Source organism: Pelobates fuscus, chromosome 12, assembly GCF_036172605.1.
Source record: "Pelobates fuscus isolate aPelFus1 chromosome 12, aPelFus1.pri, whole genome shotgun sequence".
Classification (NCBI taxonomy): domain Eukaryota; kingdom Metazoa; phylum Chordata; class Amphibia; order Anura; family Pelobatidae; genus Pelobates; species Pelobates fuscus.
The window spans coordinates 5,605,918-5,624,599 of NC_086328.1; the positions used below are offsets into that span (position 1 = coordinate 5,605,918).

Below are 18,682 nucleotides of genomic sequence, written 5' to 3' on the forward strand. Positions count from 1 at the left end.
GCATGCCAGCTGATGGGTGTTGTTGTCCCGGGCATGGCCCAGTCACGGTTGGAGCATGCCGGCTGATGGGTGTTGTTGTCCCGGGTATGGCCCAGTCACGGTTGGAGCATGCCGGCTGATGGGTGTTGTTGTCCCGGGTATGGCCCAGTCACGGTTGGAGCATGCCGGCTGATGGGTGTTGTTGTCCCGGGCATGGCCCAGTCACGGCTGGAGCATGCCGGCTGATGGGTGTTGTTGTCCCGGGCATGGCCCAGTCACGGTTGGAGCATGCCGGCTGATGGGTGTTGTTGTCCCGGGTATGGCCCAGTCACGGTTGGAGCATGCCGGCTGATGGGTGTTGTTGTCCCGGGCATGGCCCAGTCACGGCTGGAGCATGCCGGCTGATGGGTGTTGTTGTCCCGGGCATGGCCCAGTCACAGTTGGAGCATGCCGGCTGATGGGTGTTGTTGTCCCGGGTATGGCCCAGTCACGGTTGGAGCATGCCGGCTGATGGGTGTTGTTGTCCCGGGTATGGCCCAGTCACGGTTGGAGCATGCCGGCTGATGGGTGTTGTTGTCCCGGGCATGGCCCAGTCACGGCTGGAGCATGCCGGCTGATGGGTGTTGTTGTCCCGGGCATGGCCCAGTCACGGTTGGAGCATGCCGGCTGATGGGTGTTGTTGTCCCGGGTATGGCCCAGTCACGGTTGGAGCATGCCGGCTGATGGGTGTTGTTGTCCCGGGCATGGCCCAGTCACGGCTGGAGCATGCCGGCTGATGGGTGTTGTTGTCCCGGGTATGGCCCAGTCACGGTTGGAGCATGCCGGCTGATGGGTGTTGTTGTCCCGGGTATGGCCCAGTCACGGTTGGAGCATGCCGGCTGATGGGTGTTGTTGTCCCGGGCATGGCCCAGTCACGGCTGGAGCATGCCGGCTGATGGGTGTTGTTGTCCCGGGCATGGCCCAGTCACGGTTGGAGCATGCCGGCTGATGGGTGTTGTTGTCCCGGGTATGGCCCAGTCACGGTTGGAGCATGCCGGCTGATGGGTGTTGTTGTCCCGGGCATGGCCCAGTCACGGCTGGAGCATGCCGGCTGATGGGTGTTGTTGTCCCGGGTATGGCCCAGTCACGGTTGGAGCATGCCGGCTGATAGGTGTTGTTGTCCTGGGGTTCTCTCTGCCTGGGAGCAGTCACGTGACCTCTGTCAGCCACCTGCTCCCGCTCACATGATCCCCGCTGCTGATTGGCTGAGCTGGCTCAGGTAGTGTGCCAGCAGCACGTGCGTCCCGTGGTAGATGTCATCTGTCCATCAGCTGGCCCCGCCCCCCTCACGGCAGCCCTCCGTCACCGCGGACCCCGCCCACAGTTTAGAACACGGCCACGCCCATGGTAACCGTCACCAGCGTGGAAACGCTCAGGTCCAGCCCCTTAGTTACCGTCACCCGCCTGTGTGAGGCGCAGGCCCCGACCTCCCCGAGCCGGAGTCCGCGCATGCGCAGTGTGTGGGCAGCAGGGGGCGTGCCGTAGATTCCTGTCAGTGTGAGGAGACCGGAGCCTGGACCGGGGACACCGAGCGGCCCTCCCGCACCTCCTGCTGGCCCGAGCGGCCATGCCCTCCGACTTCATCTCCCTGCTCAGCGCCGACCTGGACCTGGACTCCCCGAAATCCCTCTACTCCCGAGGTGAGGGGGCCGCGGGGAGCGAGGGGGGCAGGCTGCGGGGTTACAGCCAGGCTGTGCTGGGGACACCGGGGCCCAGGGCTGCAGACACTGCTTACCGCAAAGGATTCTGGGAGCTGGGGCTCCTGCAGACAGTGGTTGCCGCAAAGGATTCTGGGAGCTGGGGCTCCTGCAGACAGTGGTTGCCGCAAAGGATTCTGGGAGCTGGGGCTCCTGCAGACAGTGGTTGCCGAAAAGGATTCTGGGAGCTGGGGCTCCCGCAGACAGTGGTTACCGCAAAGGATTCTGGGAGCTTGTTGCTGGGGCTCCTGCAGACAGTGGTTACCGCAAAGGATTCTGGGAGCTGGTTGCTGGGGCTCCTGCAGACAGTTGTTGCCGCGGAGGATTCTGGGAGCTGGTTGCTGGGGCTCCTGCAGACAGTGGTTGCCGCGGAGGATTCTGGGAGCTGGTTGCTGGGGTTCCTGCAGACAGTGGTTGCCGCGAAGGACTCTGGGAGCTGGTTGCTGGGGCTCCTGCAGACAGTGGTTACCGCAAAAGCTTCTGGGAGCTGGGGCTCCTGCAGACAGTGGTTGCCGCGGAGGATTCTGGGAGCTGGTTGCTGGGGCTCCTGCAGACAGTGGTTGCCGCGGAGGAGTCTGGGAGCTGGTTGCTGGGGCTCCTACAGACAGTGGTTGCCGCGGAGGATTCTGGGAGCTGGTTGCTGGGGCTCCTGCAGACAGTGGTTGCCGCGGAGGATTCTGGGAGCTGGTTGCTGGGGCTCCTGCAGACAGTGGTTGCCGCTGAGGATTCTAGGAGCTGGGGCTCCTGCAGACAGTAGTTGCCTCGGAGGATTCTGGGAGCTACTTTCTGGGGCTCCTGCAGACAGTTGTTGCCTTGGAGGATTCTGGGAGCTGGTTGCTGGGGCTCCTGCAGACAGTTGTTGTCGTGGGGGATTTTGGGAGCTGGTTGCTGGGGCTCCTGCAGACAGTGGTTGCTACGGAGGATTATGGGAGCTGGTTGCTGGGGCTCCTGCAGACAGTGGTTGCTACGGAGGATTATGGGAGCTGGTTGCTGGGGCTCCTGCAGACAGTGGTTGCCGCAGAGGATTCCGGGAGCTGGTAGCTGGGGCTCCTGCAGACAGTGGTTGCTACGGAGGATTATGGGAGCTGGTTGCTGGGGCTCCTGCAGACAGTGGTTGCTACGGAGGATTATGGGAGCTGGTTGCTGGGGCTCCTGCAGACAGTGGTTGCCGCAGAGGATTCCGGGAGCTGGTAGCTGGGGCTCCTGTCTGCAGAGGATTCTAGGAGCTGGGGCTCCTGCAGACAGTGGCGTCTGCAGAGGATTCTAGGAGCTGGGGCTCCTGCAGACAGTGGTTGCCGCGGAGGATTCTGGGAGCTGGTTGTTGGGGATCTTATAGTGGATGCCACGTAGGACGCTGGGAGTTGGCTTGGACTGCCAATGTCTGCTCACACATTGTCCCAAGAGCTTGCAATCTAACCAGCTATTGCTATCTGGGCAGTGTAAAGGCCATTGGCAGTATGTCCTGGCACTGGGCATGCTCTGGGTGTTGTAGGAAGATGAGAAGCTCTTTTCCTGCTAGTGACAGGCCCTGGTAATAATATGACTTTGAATGTTTACATCTCTTCCATTACTGCGAGATTCTATTTAGAGGTGACAGATGTTTTTTGTTTTCTAAAGATTCAAACATGTTGTTATCCATTATTTGCACTGTATATGCATATTTTATAGTGGGAAAACACTCCGATTCTTTACTGTGTGGTAGATGGTAGGTACAAGAGCTGTGACGTTCGCTTCGCTGAGATCAGGAACAGGAGCTATGGATTCACACACAGATGGGTGCCAGAGCAGTTGGGTGCCTTCACTGGGTTTGAGCATTTGAGTTTTCAGGTTCTATCGTGGGGAAAAGGAGCTGTGGGATTATGTCTGTGTGCAGAAGCTGTAGGTATTGATTATTATTATAATTTATAAAGTACAATGGGTGCGCACGTATTTGTAACCAGACATGTCGGAGATCCCTGCTCAATTAGCTTACATGCTATAGAGTGTAAGGTATAGTGACACAAAGGGTAGAGTAGAAACTAGAAAGTGGGTTGCTTGGGCACTGTAGTGGTTAGGATTCATTGCTAAGAAAATACACACACAATGCCAAGTAGCAGTGGAATTTGTATACTTGTTAGATTGCAAGCTCTTCGAACTAAATGTTTGCACACAGATTCTGCTTTCTGTATTGACTGAGTACCACTGGGAATGTAATCCACAAACATATCCTTAGCTGATAATTTCCATCACTGCTGTAGAGGATCATTGGTAAAACTTGTTTCCTTTTTTGAAAAGTAGTGTTGGCACTGTGATTTGTATTTACTAGAGACAATCTATCACCTTTTAATATTTCTTGTTTAAAATTCTTTTCGGTTTCCTTGAAGTTGACCATTACCCTTGTTTCATACCACTAGCCAGTACCCATTTGTTGATTTCCCCTAAGGGTTGCAGGTGGTTTTCTTATTTTATCTAAAAGGTGCATTATCCTGATGAATCTTGTGATAAGTCGTTCCCCCCCCCCCCCTCCTCCCACACACACATTTTATACCAGTGCATTTTTTTCAAACTGGTTTCTTTAAATATGCCAAACTGGTGTTTCAGGTGGGGGGGGAGCAATTCTTGTATACGCCTGCATATCTGTTTCCATGCAACCTGCCCCACGTTTTCAAGGTCATTTCCTCTGGCTGTCCTTGCTTTGTTTGAGGAGGAGTTATGTTAGTGACAGTTTTTAAGAAAGTCTTGGAAGCTTAACAAGCAGCAAGTCTTGTTGCTCTTTAACTCTTTGGGTACCAGCAGGCTCTTACAATTAATTGCCTGTCCAGTCAAGATTCTGTTTATGCCAGCCTACAGCTTGTCACTGAAGAGGCTGGGGAATTCTGAAATGTACCCAGTGATTGCACACAACAGAAGGGATATTGTCCTTTTGTTTTGTTATGTCCATGTCAAGACATCTTAATGTGTTGTAATTTGAATCAGTGACCGGGTCCAGTGGTTTCCCTGCTAAGTGACAGAATTTGATTGTTGAAATGAATGCCAACTTCTAGAATCTATTTGGCAGGTTAGCTGATGTGGATGCCAAGTCAAGGTTCAGAGTTATTTTTGGGTACACTGTGTATACTGGACCTATCAACCTCGTCCAAAGAAATAATTTTATCGGCTCACATGTGATTTTAAGCTGCTATTTTAATGTCAAACAGCTCAGGCCAAACTGTATTAGTATTTGCAAGATATTAATCCAGTCACAGGCTTCCCTGCTAACTCACAAACCCATTATAAGCTGGTCTGACGTAGGTTTAAACTCCAAAGTCTCTTAGCAGCCTTTAAAAATGCAGTCTCCAGCATAGAGGCTATTACTGAATATTCAATCTCCGTGCTTCATTTGCTCATCATCACTACCAACTTTTAAAGGCACCACGATCTAAACGGCTTTCACATTTAAATGTGATTATAATGCGGTTTATTCTATAAACACAGAATAAACAAGAATTGAAAAACATGGCCAGAAACGAAAAACTGGGACTACAGCAGAGAATTGTTCTCCAATATGCACTGTTTGTCTAAACCTTGGAATTTGGTATTCAATACTATTCATTGTTTAAGCCAGTTTACAGGTGAAAAATGACAGTGACAGAGTTGAGCCATACACCAATTTATTCTCTGTTTTAATTTATTTCCCAAATCTTGTTCTGCCTGATGTTGTATTGTCCGTAATATCTAATATGCACTTGCCACAACAATAATTTCATCTATATTAAATGGAATATGTGGTTGTTTCCCCATACATCTATCACAATCTGCTCACGCCTTCTTCTTCTAGAGACACTCTGCTCGTTTCCGATCTGCCAATAGTATGTTTTTAAAATCTCTCCACTCCCTTATCACCACGACCATTATTCGTCCTCACGGTGCCCCTTCCTAGTTCATTCTCCCTATTATCCCCTTACTACTGGAACGTATCAAATCAGTCACCTCCTTCACAACATCCGCAATCTGCTGACGAGGTGGCAATTCAGAAAACTTCCTTGACTCTCACTGTGCAAAAAATGAATTTAAGCAACACATTTTTTCCTTACTCTTGTCCTATATATTTGCTTCCATGTTACCATCATATTTTTTAATGCTCTGTCAAGTCTTGTTAATTTTCATTGATTTGTGCATATAACACCTTAAAATCTTTTCGATTGTAAGCTCGCGGGCAGGGCCATTTACCTTTTGTGTTGGTCTGTTTATATTGTATTGTTTTCCCAATTGTACTGCGCTGCGGAATATGTGGGGACTTTATAAATGCCAGTAATAAATAAAGTGGCTATAGTTATCCAGACCACACCATCTCAATGAAGTGGTCTGGGTGCAGCGCTCCTGTCTGTTTAAACATTGCTGATTTGCAGCAACAGCAGTATTTTCATTGCACGTTTAGCACACCTCTAGAGACGGTCTTCCACGCTCCTCCATTCATTCTTCTTCTAGAAAAGCACTGATCCCAGTGCTGCTCTGAGAAGCATTGATTTAATATCCAATGTCCTTCTAAAATGATTGAATATAACAGCCACTAGATGTGCGTTTAGCCCTGTAGTGTAAACATGGCTGTGAGTTCAAAATGGCGATTGTTTTTACATTATGGGATCAAAATGCATGGGGCAGTGCACACAGACCACGTCATTGAGGTGAAGAAGTCTGTGTGCCTATGGTATCCATTTAATGCTGGCATTCCCATAGCAAGAGAAGGTTTTACGTTAAACTGTGTGCTGTTTGTTTTTTGTGATCTGTGTGATGTTAAAAGATTTTAAAATGTTAAATTTTTAATTAAGAAAGGTATTTCCATTAGACAGTGATATGTCCATATTTAGTTTTTTAATGTGGGATGGGATGAGTGCTTATATACGGTTAACTATTTCCTAGTAGTCACATATATTTTAGTTAAGTTGATGTAAACAGCCAAGCTCTGCTAGCAGTAATAATGTAGGTGAAGTGTCATGATATAACTTGTTGTATTCCCTTTTCTTCTGTGATCTCATGAAGATTTGGGTGGTATTTTTGTGTTTCTTAGTAACTCCTTTTTATTCTGTAGATCTGAACTTTTGGAATTGTGTATCACCTTGTCTCCCCCCACCACCCCTCTCAAAGTAATTAAAGTGACTTAGAAGCTTAGCCAGTGAGGAATTCTTAGCTACCAAGGGAGATCAGACCTTTGTGGGATTTGTGTGGGCACTGTGAGCCCCTTAGGGACCAGGAGATAAGCAGATCTGTTTGTATAATGTGTGCTGCATTTCATTGATCAGTAAGCGTTAATCTATTAAATATGTCTGCATGATGCTACATCCCATTTCTTTGTATTGTGGACTTATTAGTGTATTTTCTTGTCTATATTTGAAATGGTCACTACAAGTGCAACTGGGAAATAGTCTTTTTGTGTCAGTATGAACCTGCTGGTAAGTATTTTAGTGAGATTGAGATGCATGTGGACTTTAGCAAAACAGGAATGCTTCTCATGTTAGAAGCAGAATCTTCTCCTTACCTGTCACTGGTGAGGGAATCTATGCCCCCCATGTTTGTATGTTTCTATCTATATTCACGGCATAATATAGTGGATTATGCAAAAGTGGAATTGTTTCACTATTATTATTATTATTTTATATATATATAATTTTATTTTTTTACATCTGTTAGCCAATAAGCACTTGAGGTTGGCTAAAAATAAGCTGTTTAACACCCCTTTTGTTTTTTAACTGTTGGAGATGAATGCTTTCTGTCTAGGCTGGCTTTAGATCTTTAAATTTAAGATGGACAGGTTAAAAAAAAAAAAAAAAGTGTAGCACAGGATATAGGTTTTCAAAATGCTGCACAGAGTGGTAACACTGTCATTATAAGATATGTACAGTGGTTACAGTTGCCATTGTTAATGAGGTTGATTATTTGTGATTATGCGAAATGACTGATCCCGGGCTTGGATTTAATTTTCAAACTGCAATAGACATATCTGTTACTATGCACAGGTATGCTTTTAGCACAAAAGGTTATGTGAATTGTGTCTACTGCAGCTGAACAGACTCAAGGATTTAGGAGCTGTGTTTTTGTAGCCATGGGCTAATCCTCAATCTTTCCTACTGGCCCTTGTAGTTTGTCACATCAGACCTATTGTTGTTTTCAAGCATACCTGAGAGACAATATTGAAACTGTTCGTTCTTAATGTTAGTCTTGTTTATTATTTAAATACCCCCGCACACACACATCAGATATGCAGGACTCAATGATTATTTATATTAAGCCATTAAACCAATTGCTGATTGTGGAACTATCAGCTGGCACTTTTATGTGGTGTCCATGGTGGTTGATCCAACTGTAGACCAGCAATCAGCAGTAAGATTCCATTGGTTTCCACGGTGATTGTTTCAGCTATAGAGCAATAAGCGGGAACATTTCATTGGTTTCCATGGTGATTGTTTCAGCTGTAGAGCAATCAGCAGGAACATTCCATTGGTTTCCATGGTGATTGTTTCAGCTGTAGAGCAATTACTAGGAACATTCCATTGGTTTCCACTGTGATTATTTCAGCTGTAGAGCAATCAGCGGGAACATTCCATTGGTTTCCACGGTGATTGATCCTGCTGTAGAGCAATTACCAGGAACATTCCATTGGTTCCCATGGTGATTATGTTAGCTGTAGAGCAATCAGCGGGAACATTCCATTGGTTTCCACGGTGATTGATCCTGCTGATTGCTTTAGTAGTGGATCCTCCTATCGGTTTCCTTTGGTCATTGCGACAGTGTAAGAATTTCACATCTGAATTGTTCTTTGTAAATAACCTTTATTAGTTAATTTTTGCACCTATTATTCTCATTTGTAAACAAGTTTTCTTTGCTATCACTTTATGGTGCATCCCTTTTTTCTACCAGGTTAGTGGGGTTTGTTCATTTATATTCTTGCTCTTTTGACCCGCTGGATTAATGTGTAGTCATCATGACCTCAGCCAAAGCAAAGTATACATTTATATACGAAGCTAAAAGGCCACAATAAGTCATTTAAATTGTCAGTCTAAGCTGAAAGACAACTTTGTCAGTCTGTCTTTCTGTTGTGTATGTATGCGTGCATATCTATATAAGATTTTTTTTGTTTGTGTTTTTGATCAATTCTATCTTCTTACTGTCTAGTATTCTGGTGTGGCTGTATTTAGCAGTGAATAAGCATGTTATTTGGGGGAAGTTAAACAAGAACTGTTTTAGTTGGTTGATTTCGGTAGGGAGTGCATCATTGAAATGCTCTGTAGGGATTATGAAGGCCCCCATTCACATCTAAAGCAGAGCTTTCTCTAAGCTTGATACTGGCTGAGTTCCACCAGCACAAGTTTACTTAAGTTTCAACTCAGAAAATACTGTTCTTTTGTACGAAAATTGCCTGTTTGAGCGATTTAAGGTTTCTGTACCGGCATCATAGTCATTGGCCTTGTGCTGCCTGCTATATTGCTTGTATATATTATGGGGCATTTAATTCTGTAACTGTTCGAGGCTCTTTATTTTTTCAGTGAATTGGCAACAATACATTGTTGGATTGCAAAGTGTGTGAGATGTAGATTTTAACTCCCAATAATTCAAAGATTGTGAAACCTTTTGCTGTCCCAATGCACGTTTTATTTTTTTTAATTTGAGCCTTTTAATTCATTTTCAAAGGAAAGGGGGTGAGGGAGTACAGAAAGAATAAGAGGGGGGTGTTAATAAACAAGTACTAGCAGTTGTACACATTATTTTTTTTGTAATTCTTTATTTTTACTTGTGCATGAAGTAACAGGACAGCGTGCAGCGCCACGACAGCTTCTGTAAGCGGTTTGTCAGCATTTCAACATGTGGCAGTTTAAACAGCACAATATTTTTGTTTTAAAACATGAAAATAGCAAGATGTAAGCAGTTTCATAGGATTACATATCGTGGTACACAGGCAATATTAAATGTGAAACATTCTGAATTATTATGTCTAAAGCAGTGAGACACGATAGGATTACAGGCTTGCATCATTAGACATATATGCCCCATCAAATATGTCAATGTATGCTTTCTTAGCTATGAGGCATAAAAATGAATAGGTAGCATGACTTTAAAGCTAGTTACAAACGTGGCATGTACAGTGCTAGTTAGGCTTAAACTATTGCGATACAAGAGGTGATTAGTGTGAGCACTGTATCTGCTTAAAGTACCCCCCCGGGAGGCTTTCCAAGTGAATTAGACTGAAGTCTGTATGAGAACAGAATAAAGGGAACACGCTAGTAAAGTTGAATTAATGCAGGTGTTACTCAGTTCTCGTGCTCAGGTTAGCCAAAGTCTCCGTTTTGGTCGTCCTCAGCTAGCATTGTGCTCTCTCGAGGGTGTCCCCCTGCTCCAGACCCAAGTTGTGAGTGGGTCTTGCATCCCAAGTCCGTGCGGTCTTGTAGAAAATGCTGGGTCATGGTCCTGCAATGGTCCCCGCCGAGCCGCTCATGTGAACAGTGACCGGAGGCAGAAGTCTCCTATCTCATGGGTAGGGGTCTTGTGCAGGGGCTGCTGCGGTTCACCCATGTGTTGCATGGTCACTCTCCAGCTGCTCCCCCCAGTGTCAGCCTGGAGGTGGTAATTGCTGCTATTGCTGTCGTCCACACTGACCTCCTGGGGGGCATCCAGCCTCCTCTCAGGTACTGCGGTCGCTCTGCTCCGTCGTGCAATTTAGGCAGCGGCCATCTTAGTTTGTGCCATGCGGGCCCAGACTGGTCTCGCCATCGTCCAGCTCCCTGGATTGTGCTCTGCCTCCCCGGTGGGGGGGCCGGGATAACCCCCACCGGCCCACAGGGGGGGAATGGGGCCTTTGAGCCAGAGAGAGGCCCCGCCGGACCAAGCACGGGAGATCGGCCGTTTCTCCCGCCAGAGCCTCACAGCAGGCCCAAACCCAGCGGCCCATACAGTGTCGTCGGCAGTCAGACAGGAGCTGACTTTGCACATGGAGATGTCGCCTAGGTCCCCCTTCCAGTTGGCATCTGTTTGGTATGATTACCAGGGGGAACCAGGCATATTTAGCCAGTTTTGCAGGGGTTCGTGGAGGAGCTGATGTGCTCCATGTCCTTCCAGCTCGGCTCGGCTATTTAATGTCCAATAGTACCATGATACATGTGCACCATCTTTAGACACAATATATTAAGTTGTACTGTAGTGGGGGAGCGGGCAGACGTACGCTCCTTCTAGATAGCATTGCACCGTTTCTGTAATAAAGCATTTCCTACTCTACTCATTGCCTCCCACGGGTGTTCAGTCCTAGACTCCAGAACACAGCCCTCATACTGAATTTGTATCCCGTTCTGGTGCTCCCATAACAAGCGGCACTCTCCCTGACAGTGGGAAAAGTGTCTAGATCTACATTATTGATCAGGGTGCACCCATCTCCACTTATCCCACACCTCCCATGCCGCCAGGGCCGTGTGTGTGAGGTGGCAGACATTACTAAAGCAGCGTTCATATATGCGTTGTTTATCTAATTCCCCTAATAGAGTGGTTATTGATGGTGGGCATGAGGACTTCCAGGCCCTGGCTATCAACCGTTGTGCTTTGAGCAACAGATGATAGATCAGTTTTTGGTTATATTTAGGCACGCCAACCAGAATGTGCAGCAACAGATAAGTAAGTGGGTGAAAAGGCAGCGCGCAATCTGTAATCTCTCTCAAGAGGGCATGGACCGATTCCCAAAACTTTACAATCATTGGACACTGCCACCAAATGTGTAATACTGTACTGTTCTCTCGTTTACATCTCCAACACAGCAGTGAGCTATTAGGGAATACTATTGTGGATCTGCTCTGGTGCCATGTACCACCTGTACACCATTTTCCGCTGTTGCTCCATAAGGGTAGTGGATTTAACAAGCTTTTTGGGGGATTTAAAGATGGTTTCCCATTGTAGTTTAGTGACCACAGAGTCTAAGTCAATAGCCAATCATATTGCAGGCTTGAAGTCAGGAAACGGCAAGAACTCTAGTAGCAGTTTGTAGCAAGTGGAAATAGCTTTGCAATGGGATTTCAATCTCCTATTAATACAAATCTGTTCCCATTTAGTGGTGTCTTGGGTATGAAAGGAAAGAGGATTTTTTTTTTTTACGTTAGTGTGCTTCAAAAATTAACGCACTTGCATGTAGGAAAAGTGGGTGGTCGCTGGGAGATCGTATGTAGCTTGGAGTGCAGAGAAGGTTAGGATATGTTTCTGGGAATAGAAGTGGTAGAGGTGAGTAACTACCCTCTCATGCCACGGCTCTGCATGGAAGGTAGGGATGCAATACGGAAGGGCCAATGTAGGGGTTGCTAAAGACATTAAGCCGGATTTGCTCAATATGGATCTGTGTCTATCCCATACCTGCATAGTGAGTTTTACTTGTGCAGGGGTGTCTTGAAGGGGTGGTCAAAGCTAACGAGGCAACGACCGATTACTCGGAAGGTCAAGTTGAACTAATGCTCGCTCCAAGACTACCCACTGAGGCGGAGGTTGATCTAGAAAATACGGTAAGGCCAAGGCCAGGATCGTTGCATAATAGTATGTTTGTTTTTACCTGGGGAACCGCTAACACCCCTTCAGGAAGTGGGGCGTTCAGAAGTTTCATTGCTACTCTGGGACTGCCCCCCGCCCAAATAAATTTTGTCATGTCAGCTTGAATGTTTTTAAAGTAGGAGTGTGGGGAGGACAGTGGAAGAGTGCGGAAAACATATATTGTAGTGGCGGGAGTATTGACATTTTGAGAGCTACTATCCGCTCGCTCGAAAACATTGTCTTCCACTGAGCAAGAGTTTTTTGCAGTCATTCCAGACTTTGATATAGTTCCCTGAGCAGAGGTCGGAAACCTTTTTTGTAAACCTCAATCCCAGGTATTTTATACTATCTCTCCTCCATTCAAATGGGTATCTTTGTCTGAGCCCTTCCATGTCTGGGGCGTGGATCCCCAATCCTAGTGCCTGGGTTTTAGAGGTGTTTAGGGAGTAATAGGACTGATGGCCGTAGTCCTGTATTAAAGTCATAAGAGAAATGACCCCCGGCTGGTTCCCGGGAGGTGCTCCAGAATCAGTTTTTTTGGTGTTGTCCAATCCTTGCCTCCCCTAAACAAATCCTGTTTGGTCATCTGCAATGAGGGATGGTAGTATGGTGCCAAGTCTGTTGGCCAAGATTTTTGCGTATAGTTTGGCATCTGAATTGAGTAGGGAGATGGGGCGATAGTTTTTGCACTCATCTGGGGACTTGTCTGGTTTCGGTATGGTGACAATAGTAGCAAGCAACATTTCCGGAGGGAGGGTTCCTGTAGCCGTGGCTGTATGCAAAACTTTTAGCAGGTGGGGAGCCAAAACCGCTGCGTACCTCTTGTAATAAGAATTGGGCAGGCCATCTGCCCCTGGTGATTTCCCTGAGGGTAGCCCTTTGATCGCGGCGATGACTTCCCCACGAGAGGTCGGTTATCTCAATCCCTCCTCCTAAGTTATGGTAAGCTGGGGAGGCAGATTTTCGCCAGATAGTCGAAGATCGACCTGTCCGTAAGATTAGACACCCTATCATCATGTTTGAGATTATAACGTTTCCAGTAGAAATTTGCAAATTCGTGGCATATGTCACTGAGGTTTTTATGGCAGTCTTCCCCTGTGAGGTGGGCAATCTTTGTGTACATGTATTTTGATGTACTTTGTTGTGATATACATTTGCCTGTAGTTTATACAGGAAAAATTTGGTCTTTTCAGAATTCAAGTCTGTCAGCCTGGCATACAGTTCTTTCAAATTTCTAGCTAACGCCACAGTAGGGTGGGCTTTACTAAGGTTGGAAGTCACGGCTATGTGTTTATGGCAGTCTAACAGGCTCAATTGGGCCCCCAAGGGGCCTAATAATTATCCATGTCACAGAATTAGGGTGTCTCAGAGAGCTCAGGTCCGTCAATTTACTCGGGGGCGGGAGCATGGCCAATGGTCTTTGTGGGCCCGTTGGTAGAAAGTGTGTGCGATGTGCCACTGGTACAGGGTAGGACAAACATAGGGGAGGAGCACATGGGTCAGGGAAGGGGTTCTCAAGAAAGGAACTTGGGGGTATAGCACCCAACAGGACTCACTCTGGGTGAGCTGTGAAGCTCCAAGCAACGCTTGGTCACATGGTGTGGGGGTCGTGGCTGTAAGTGCCTCCAATGTACTGGACTACTCATCAGCGGTGGTAGGTAGGAGCCAGGTTGCCACAAGACTATAACATTTGCTTAACAGGTTTATACTTAAGCGCAGTGTCAGTGTGCCCCATTAGGATAAGTATAGGTAAACTGGCATAGAAATGTATCTGTATCTATGGTATTTTTATGCTGTGATGCCTCTTTTTTTAAATTTTTATTTTTGTTATTATTCTGGTTTATTTTTTTTGTATTCATTTATTTATTGAAAAAAACATTTACCGTATATGTATTTTTTTTTTAAATGTATTTTTTGTGTTTTCTTCTTTTTATAGGAAATAACAGTTTGTAGGTTAGTCCCCCTCTTGTTTCCCGTTAACTTTGAGGTAATGGGCATACCCCGCAACACATGACAACCCATCCACATCCCCCCCAGTGCCCCAGACCCACCATTAACTACCTCCAGGAGGACAACCTATCCCTATGGCCACAAGGCGGGCATATAACTCGGCACACTAAACCCGGTCAAAGCCACATAACATATTATAAGAAACATATGAAGGATACTCAAGTGTGGGAAGTAGCTCTGTCGGAAGCCCTTAAGCCCGTTCTCCAGTCAGTCTTAGACTTTAGGTAGCAGTCCACTCTGGGGACATCCTAGGGACCTGAGAGGGCTTTGCCTGTGCAGCATCTGGTACTGGTAGGCCCCATTTTTTCAGCCTTTTTATGCCCGCCACCACTGTTGGCAACGCATGAAGGCTGTCACGATGGTACACTAGCGGCTTCGCTGGGTACCTCCAGCGGTAGTTGACATTCCGTGCTCTGAGGATTGTCGTGATGGGTGAAATACTCTTCCGGAAGAGGAGTGTTGCGGCTGAGAGATCCACAAAGACTTTGTTGTCCTTATACAGTTCCGGCATATCAGGGTTCCTGATATGAGCCATCTTTAAGAGGGCTCCGGCCTTTCCCGCGCCTTCTGTGTAGAAGGTCTAGTTAGAAAGAAGGAGTCTCATTCCGTCTTAGTTGCCTTGTTCTTTTGCCTCTGAGACATGGTGTAGTTGGGAACTCGCTGCTTGAGTCTGTTATTGCTCAGTAGACCGCTTATTGTTGGCTCCTAGGCACCTGAATTTCGGGAGCTTCACAAACGTGTGTCCATGCAGTTCAGGCTCCAAGCCACGCCCCCTGTAGACACTTTTAACTGTTTGGCTCATTATAAATAACTTATTGCCCATTGGAGGAATATCACAATTTACCATTTTAAATGTGGAGATGACCGTCCAAAGCATTTTACTTCATGCCAGATTCCCTGAATCGATGATTAACAGATAGTGTTCTTTTCCTCTAATTGGCATGCTAAACGTGTATACCAACACGGATAGAAAGTAGCTGCTTTTAGCTTTAGATCTGAGCAGCCTAATCCCAGGTCTGCTGTGTGAGAGTTAATTGAATGTCTATTTAGCTTCTGGCTGGCTGCAGTTGGCACAGCTTCTATTTCACTTCACCGATAAGCAATGCTGCTCGTTTAACCCTTTCCTACCTGTTGTGGTTTGTTGGAAGCAGTTACGGCATTGTTAATGTTTTGCTTGTTTTTGGCATACAGTCTTGCTCTGCATTCCTCGGATACTTGGTTGGCTTTGGAAAATGGCCTGATTTCCCTCAAGTGGGCGATGTAACCGTTTTCATGACCAGTAGAGATTGCCGAACATAGTTTAATTAGAGTTCATGATGCCTAGCCAGTCTCGTTTTTTTTTTGTAAATTGTGTGTGCGTGTATGTGTGTATACATATAAATAAGAAAACAATTGGTCTTTGCAGAACCTCTTATGATCTGTGATACCATTGATTTCTCCTTTCTGTGTCATTTACAAAAAAACTAAATAAAGATTGCCAAAAAAGAAATATACTTGCTTATGTGAAAAGGCCCAGTTCATGGACCCCGTGACTGTCAGGCTTATGGGAATGAAGTACCTTGATAGGGAGCAGAATCCCTGGCTGATTAACGTCCATGGGGTACAGAAATGAATCCAGACCTAGGCCATCGAATCCTTGTGCTGCATACCAGTGATGATCTATCTGCAGCATAACCACTGTTGTGGACAGCAATTCTCATAAAGCTTAACCAGCCGAATATGACACTAAATCATTCACAGCCCACGTCCAGCTTCATCAATCACTGGCTTATCCTAGAAGGAGTATGTGGCAGTATCCTCTGCAACCATTAGCGATAATAACAGGGTCTGCTGTGAATGGACAGTGAATGGACCATTATTTCCCTATTCCTGTCACCAACAAATAGGCCCTTTTTGTCTGTTTGTGTCTCGAAGATAATTCCTACCTTTAGTCACCCATTAATATCTGATATGGATATATATAATTTATTTAACATTTTCAAAAACTGGTGCAGAATAGGACACAATGCATTAAGGTATATTGTTTATATATGTACGGTAATTAACCTCAGGGAAACTGCATGATGAAAAATCCGCATAGTTACAGTGTGTTCCCATAACAGTTGTACTGTTTACTACTGCGTGAGAACATAGACTCCAATAGTACAGTATCACAGTCCTATATACATAGAACAATGCGGGGTGGGAGGGGGCGTTTGTGCTGTGTTTTCAGTAGAAATGGAGTATGTGTTAACACTTTTAATTATTTATTAGTATATCTATATAAGAGAACACAAATATTGTCTAAAAAAAGGAATAAGTCGATCTTTTTTTTTTGTATTATTATTTTTATTTTTTTAAATCTTTATTTTTCTGTGCATCAAAGCATTAACATAAGCACTTGCGATGCCACGACAGCATGGTCAAGTTAGACAATAACATACATAATGTTGTAAAGCATGGCATGTATAAACTTTGCACAATTTTAAAATGTTGGGTAGAGATAAATGTAGGTTAAACATAAACATGTCTGGATAAGCGATTAGAAGAGAGATACTTTGCTATACAGACTCATAGACATGGTGAGAAATGATATGGTAAACATGCTTGTGTTGTCTTAAACTATGCTATCTTTCCATGCATGTAATCTGGGCGCTCATAGAGCACTAGCGTACAGAGTATAAGACCGCATAAAAATGTAACTCAATATGCTAACATTTGCTTTATTCTTTACGTAACCAGCTAGACCCAGAGGAAGTTTTAGTGACAAGACTGGGCTGCTCATGCTAACGACAATATCCACTATAGCTAAGCCTGTTAGTGTGTAAAATAGGTGATTAGGTAGGTAAGCGAATAGGCAGGCATTACTGAGTGGTTGGTACAATTAACACAAGGTTAAGTTAGCCTCTAGGCTAGTGTTTTAGTAATGTGCCTGTTGGGAGTTGGCAATTGTTTAAGTAAGGTAAAGGTGAAGTATTCTCACAAAGGGGCTTTCTAGTCATCCTATTAGACAGGCAGGAGCATATCAGAATAACTAAACTGTCACATAAATTTTACGGTTGCAGCAAGCAATGTGGTAAGCCAAGTCGGTAGAGCTAGCACACATTTCTTAATACTGTTCTATCAAGGCGCGTATCTAGACAGTTATGGGTAGGTATTAAGCTATTATGCATATTAGGCAAAGTTGGAGCTTGCGTTGCGTTTTAATCTGGGGCTCTGTACAGAGACAGATAACATTTGCATCTAACATGTGCAATCAAAACTGGAGGCATCCAGGGGTAGTAAGGCAGTTCTTTCGCACCTAGCAGAGTAAGGCTGATGGATGCCCCCGGTGCACCCTTATTATAGTCCACAGTCACCCTATACCTTGCATCGGTAGGGCACACTCCCTGCCCACACTGAGGCATGCCAAGCTTTGGGGTCCAGATGATAGGCAGTGCAGTTTGACGACCAGCGTTTGGTCTTTCTGCAGCTGGTCGGGTTTGGGCTTGTTCCACAGCGGTTCCCGCCTCCATGCCGCCGCTAGTGGGTCTTTGCCGGGTCGCAGTGAGGGAAAGCCTAGCTTTCCGCGGTGGCCATCGGCTCGGGTATGCGCTTGGTCACGTCGAGTTGTCCGTCCGGGGGTTAGTCTGCTGCTCCGGTTGGATGTATGAGCCCTCTGTTTAACGCGCGGGGTTGGTCGGTGTCTCAAGCCCTCCGGGTGCTGAGGTCGACTCGTGGCGGCCATTTTGTGTGCTCCACGTGGGTGCGGTAATAAGCAGGTGCTGTGTTTAAGTGTGGCACTCCGCTGCATGCGCCGCTCTAGCTCGTCCCAGAATGCCTGGAAAATTGCGTCCAGCCTTGCGGCGTAGATAGTGTGTTCTGGGCTTGAGTTCCCTGTGCTCGCCCTGGGTTTTGTGGGTGCTACTGCGGCAGCAGTTTCAGGGGCACCTCGGGTCCGTTTGGTTACATGCTGAGTTGTGGGGATAGTCGTCCCCAGCGAGGACCGGGATAACCCCCACCAGTCCGGGGGGGGGGGGCAGCAGGGCTATAGTGGGCTCTCGGATATGAGCGTGTCCCATGTCAGGGGATCGGCCGCCTCCCCCAGACTTTAGGCTCCGCTCCGTAGTAGGCCGCATGGCCGGCTGCAGTAGTCGCTTGGTGTACCGGGTCAGGAGAGGTATCCCCCTGATCCCCGCTTGATTCCGTTTCAGTTTCCGAGCCTCCCGGGCTGCTGGTGCCAATATCTCGTTCTGAAGTAGCGTGTTTGCACCCGCCGGATCAGGAGCTCTCAGAAAACTCAACCGGCCATATTATGGAAAATAGTATTATTAGCTTGGGCCAAAATACAGGAGTTTTGGACACTTTTGGTAAATGAACGGCACCTTTCCTTTTCAGCTCCGTTCTTCATTAATTCTCCTCTCTTAGTTTGGTCTGCGCAAGCAGGGAAGTTTACCACATTGACTATTTTTACTAGACTGCTCTCATTT

The 18,682-nt window shown here is 46.4% G+C and overlaps 1 protein-coding gene across 2 annotated transcripts in view; it reads left to right on the forward strand.

Moving 5' to 3' along the window:
• The window catches only part of NFAT5 (nuclear factor of activated T cells 5), an 85,751-nt gene that overhangs the window by 7,973 nt on the left and 59,096 nt on the right, over positions 1 to 18,682 (forward strand). Inside the window, exon 1 of one of the 2 annotated variants that reach the window (XM_063438603.1) lies at positions 1,457 to 1,658. The exons of the other annotated variant lie outside the window; for it this stretch is intronic. Within the exon in view, the coding sequence (XP_063294673.1) occupies positions 1,586 to 1,658 (73 nt within the window). The 5' untranslated portion in view covers positions 1,457 to 1,585. Of the gene's footprint in view, positions 1 to 1,456; positions 1,659 to 18,682 lie in introns of those variants that run through there. 2 annotated transcript variants of the gene reach the window in all.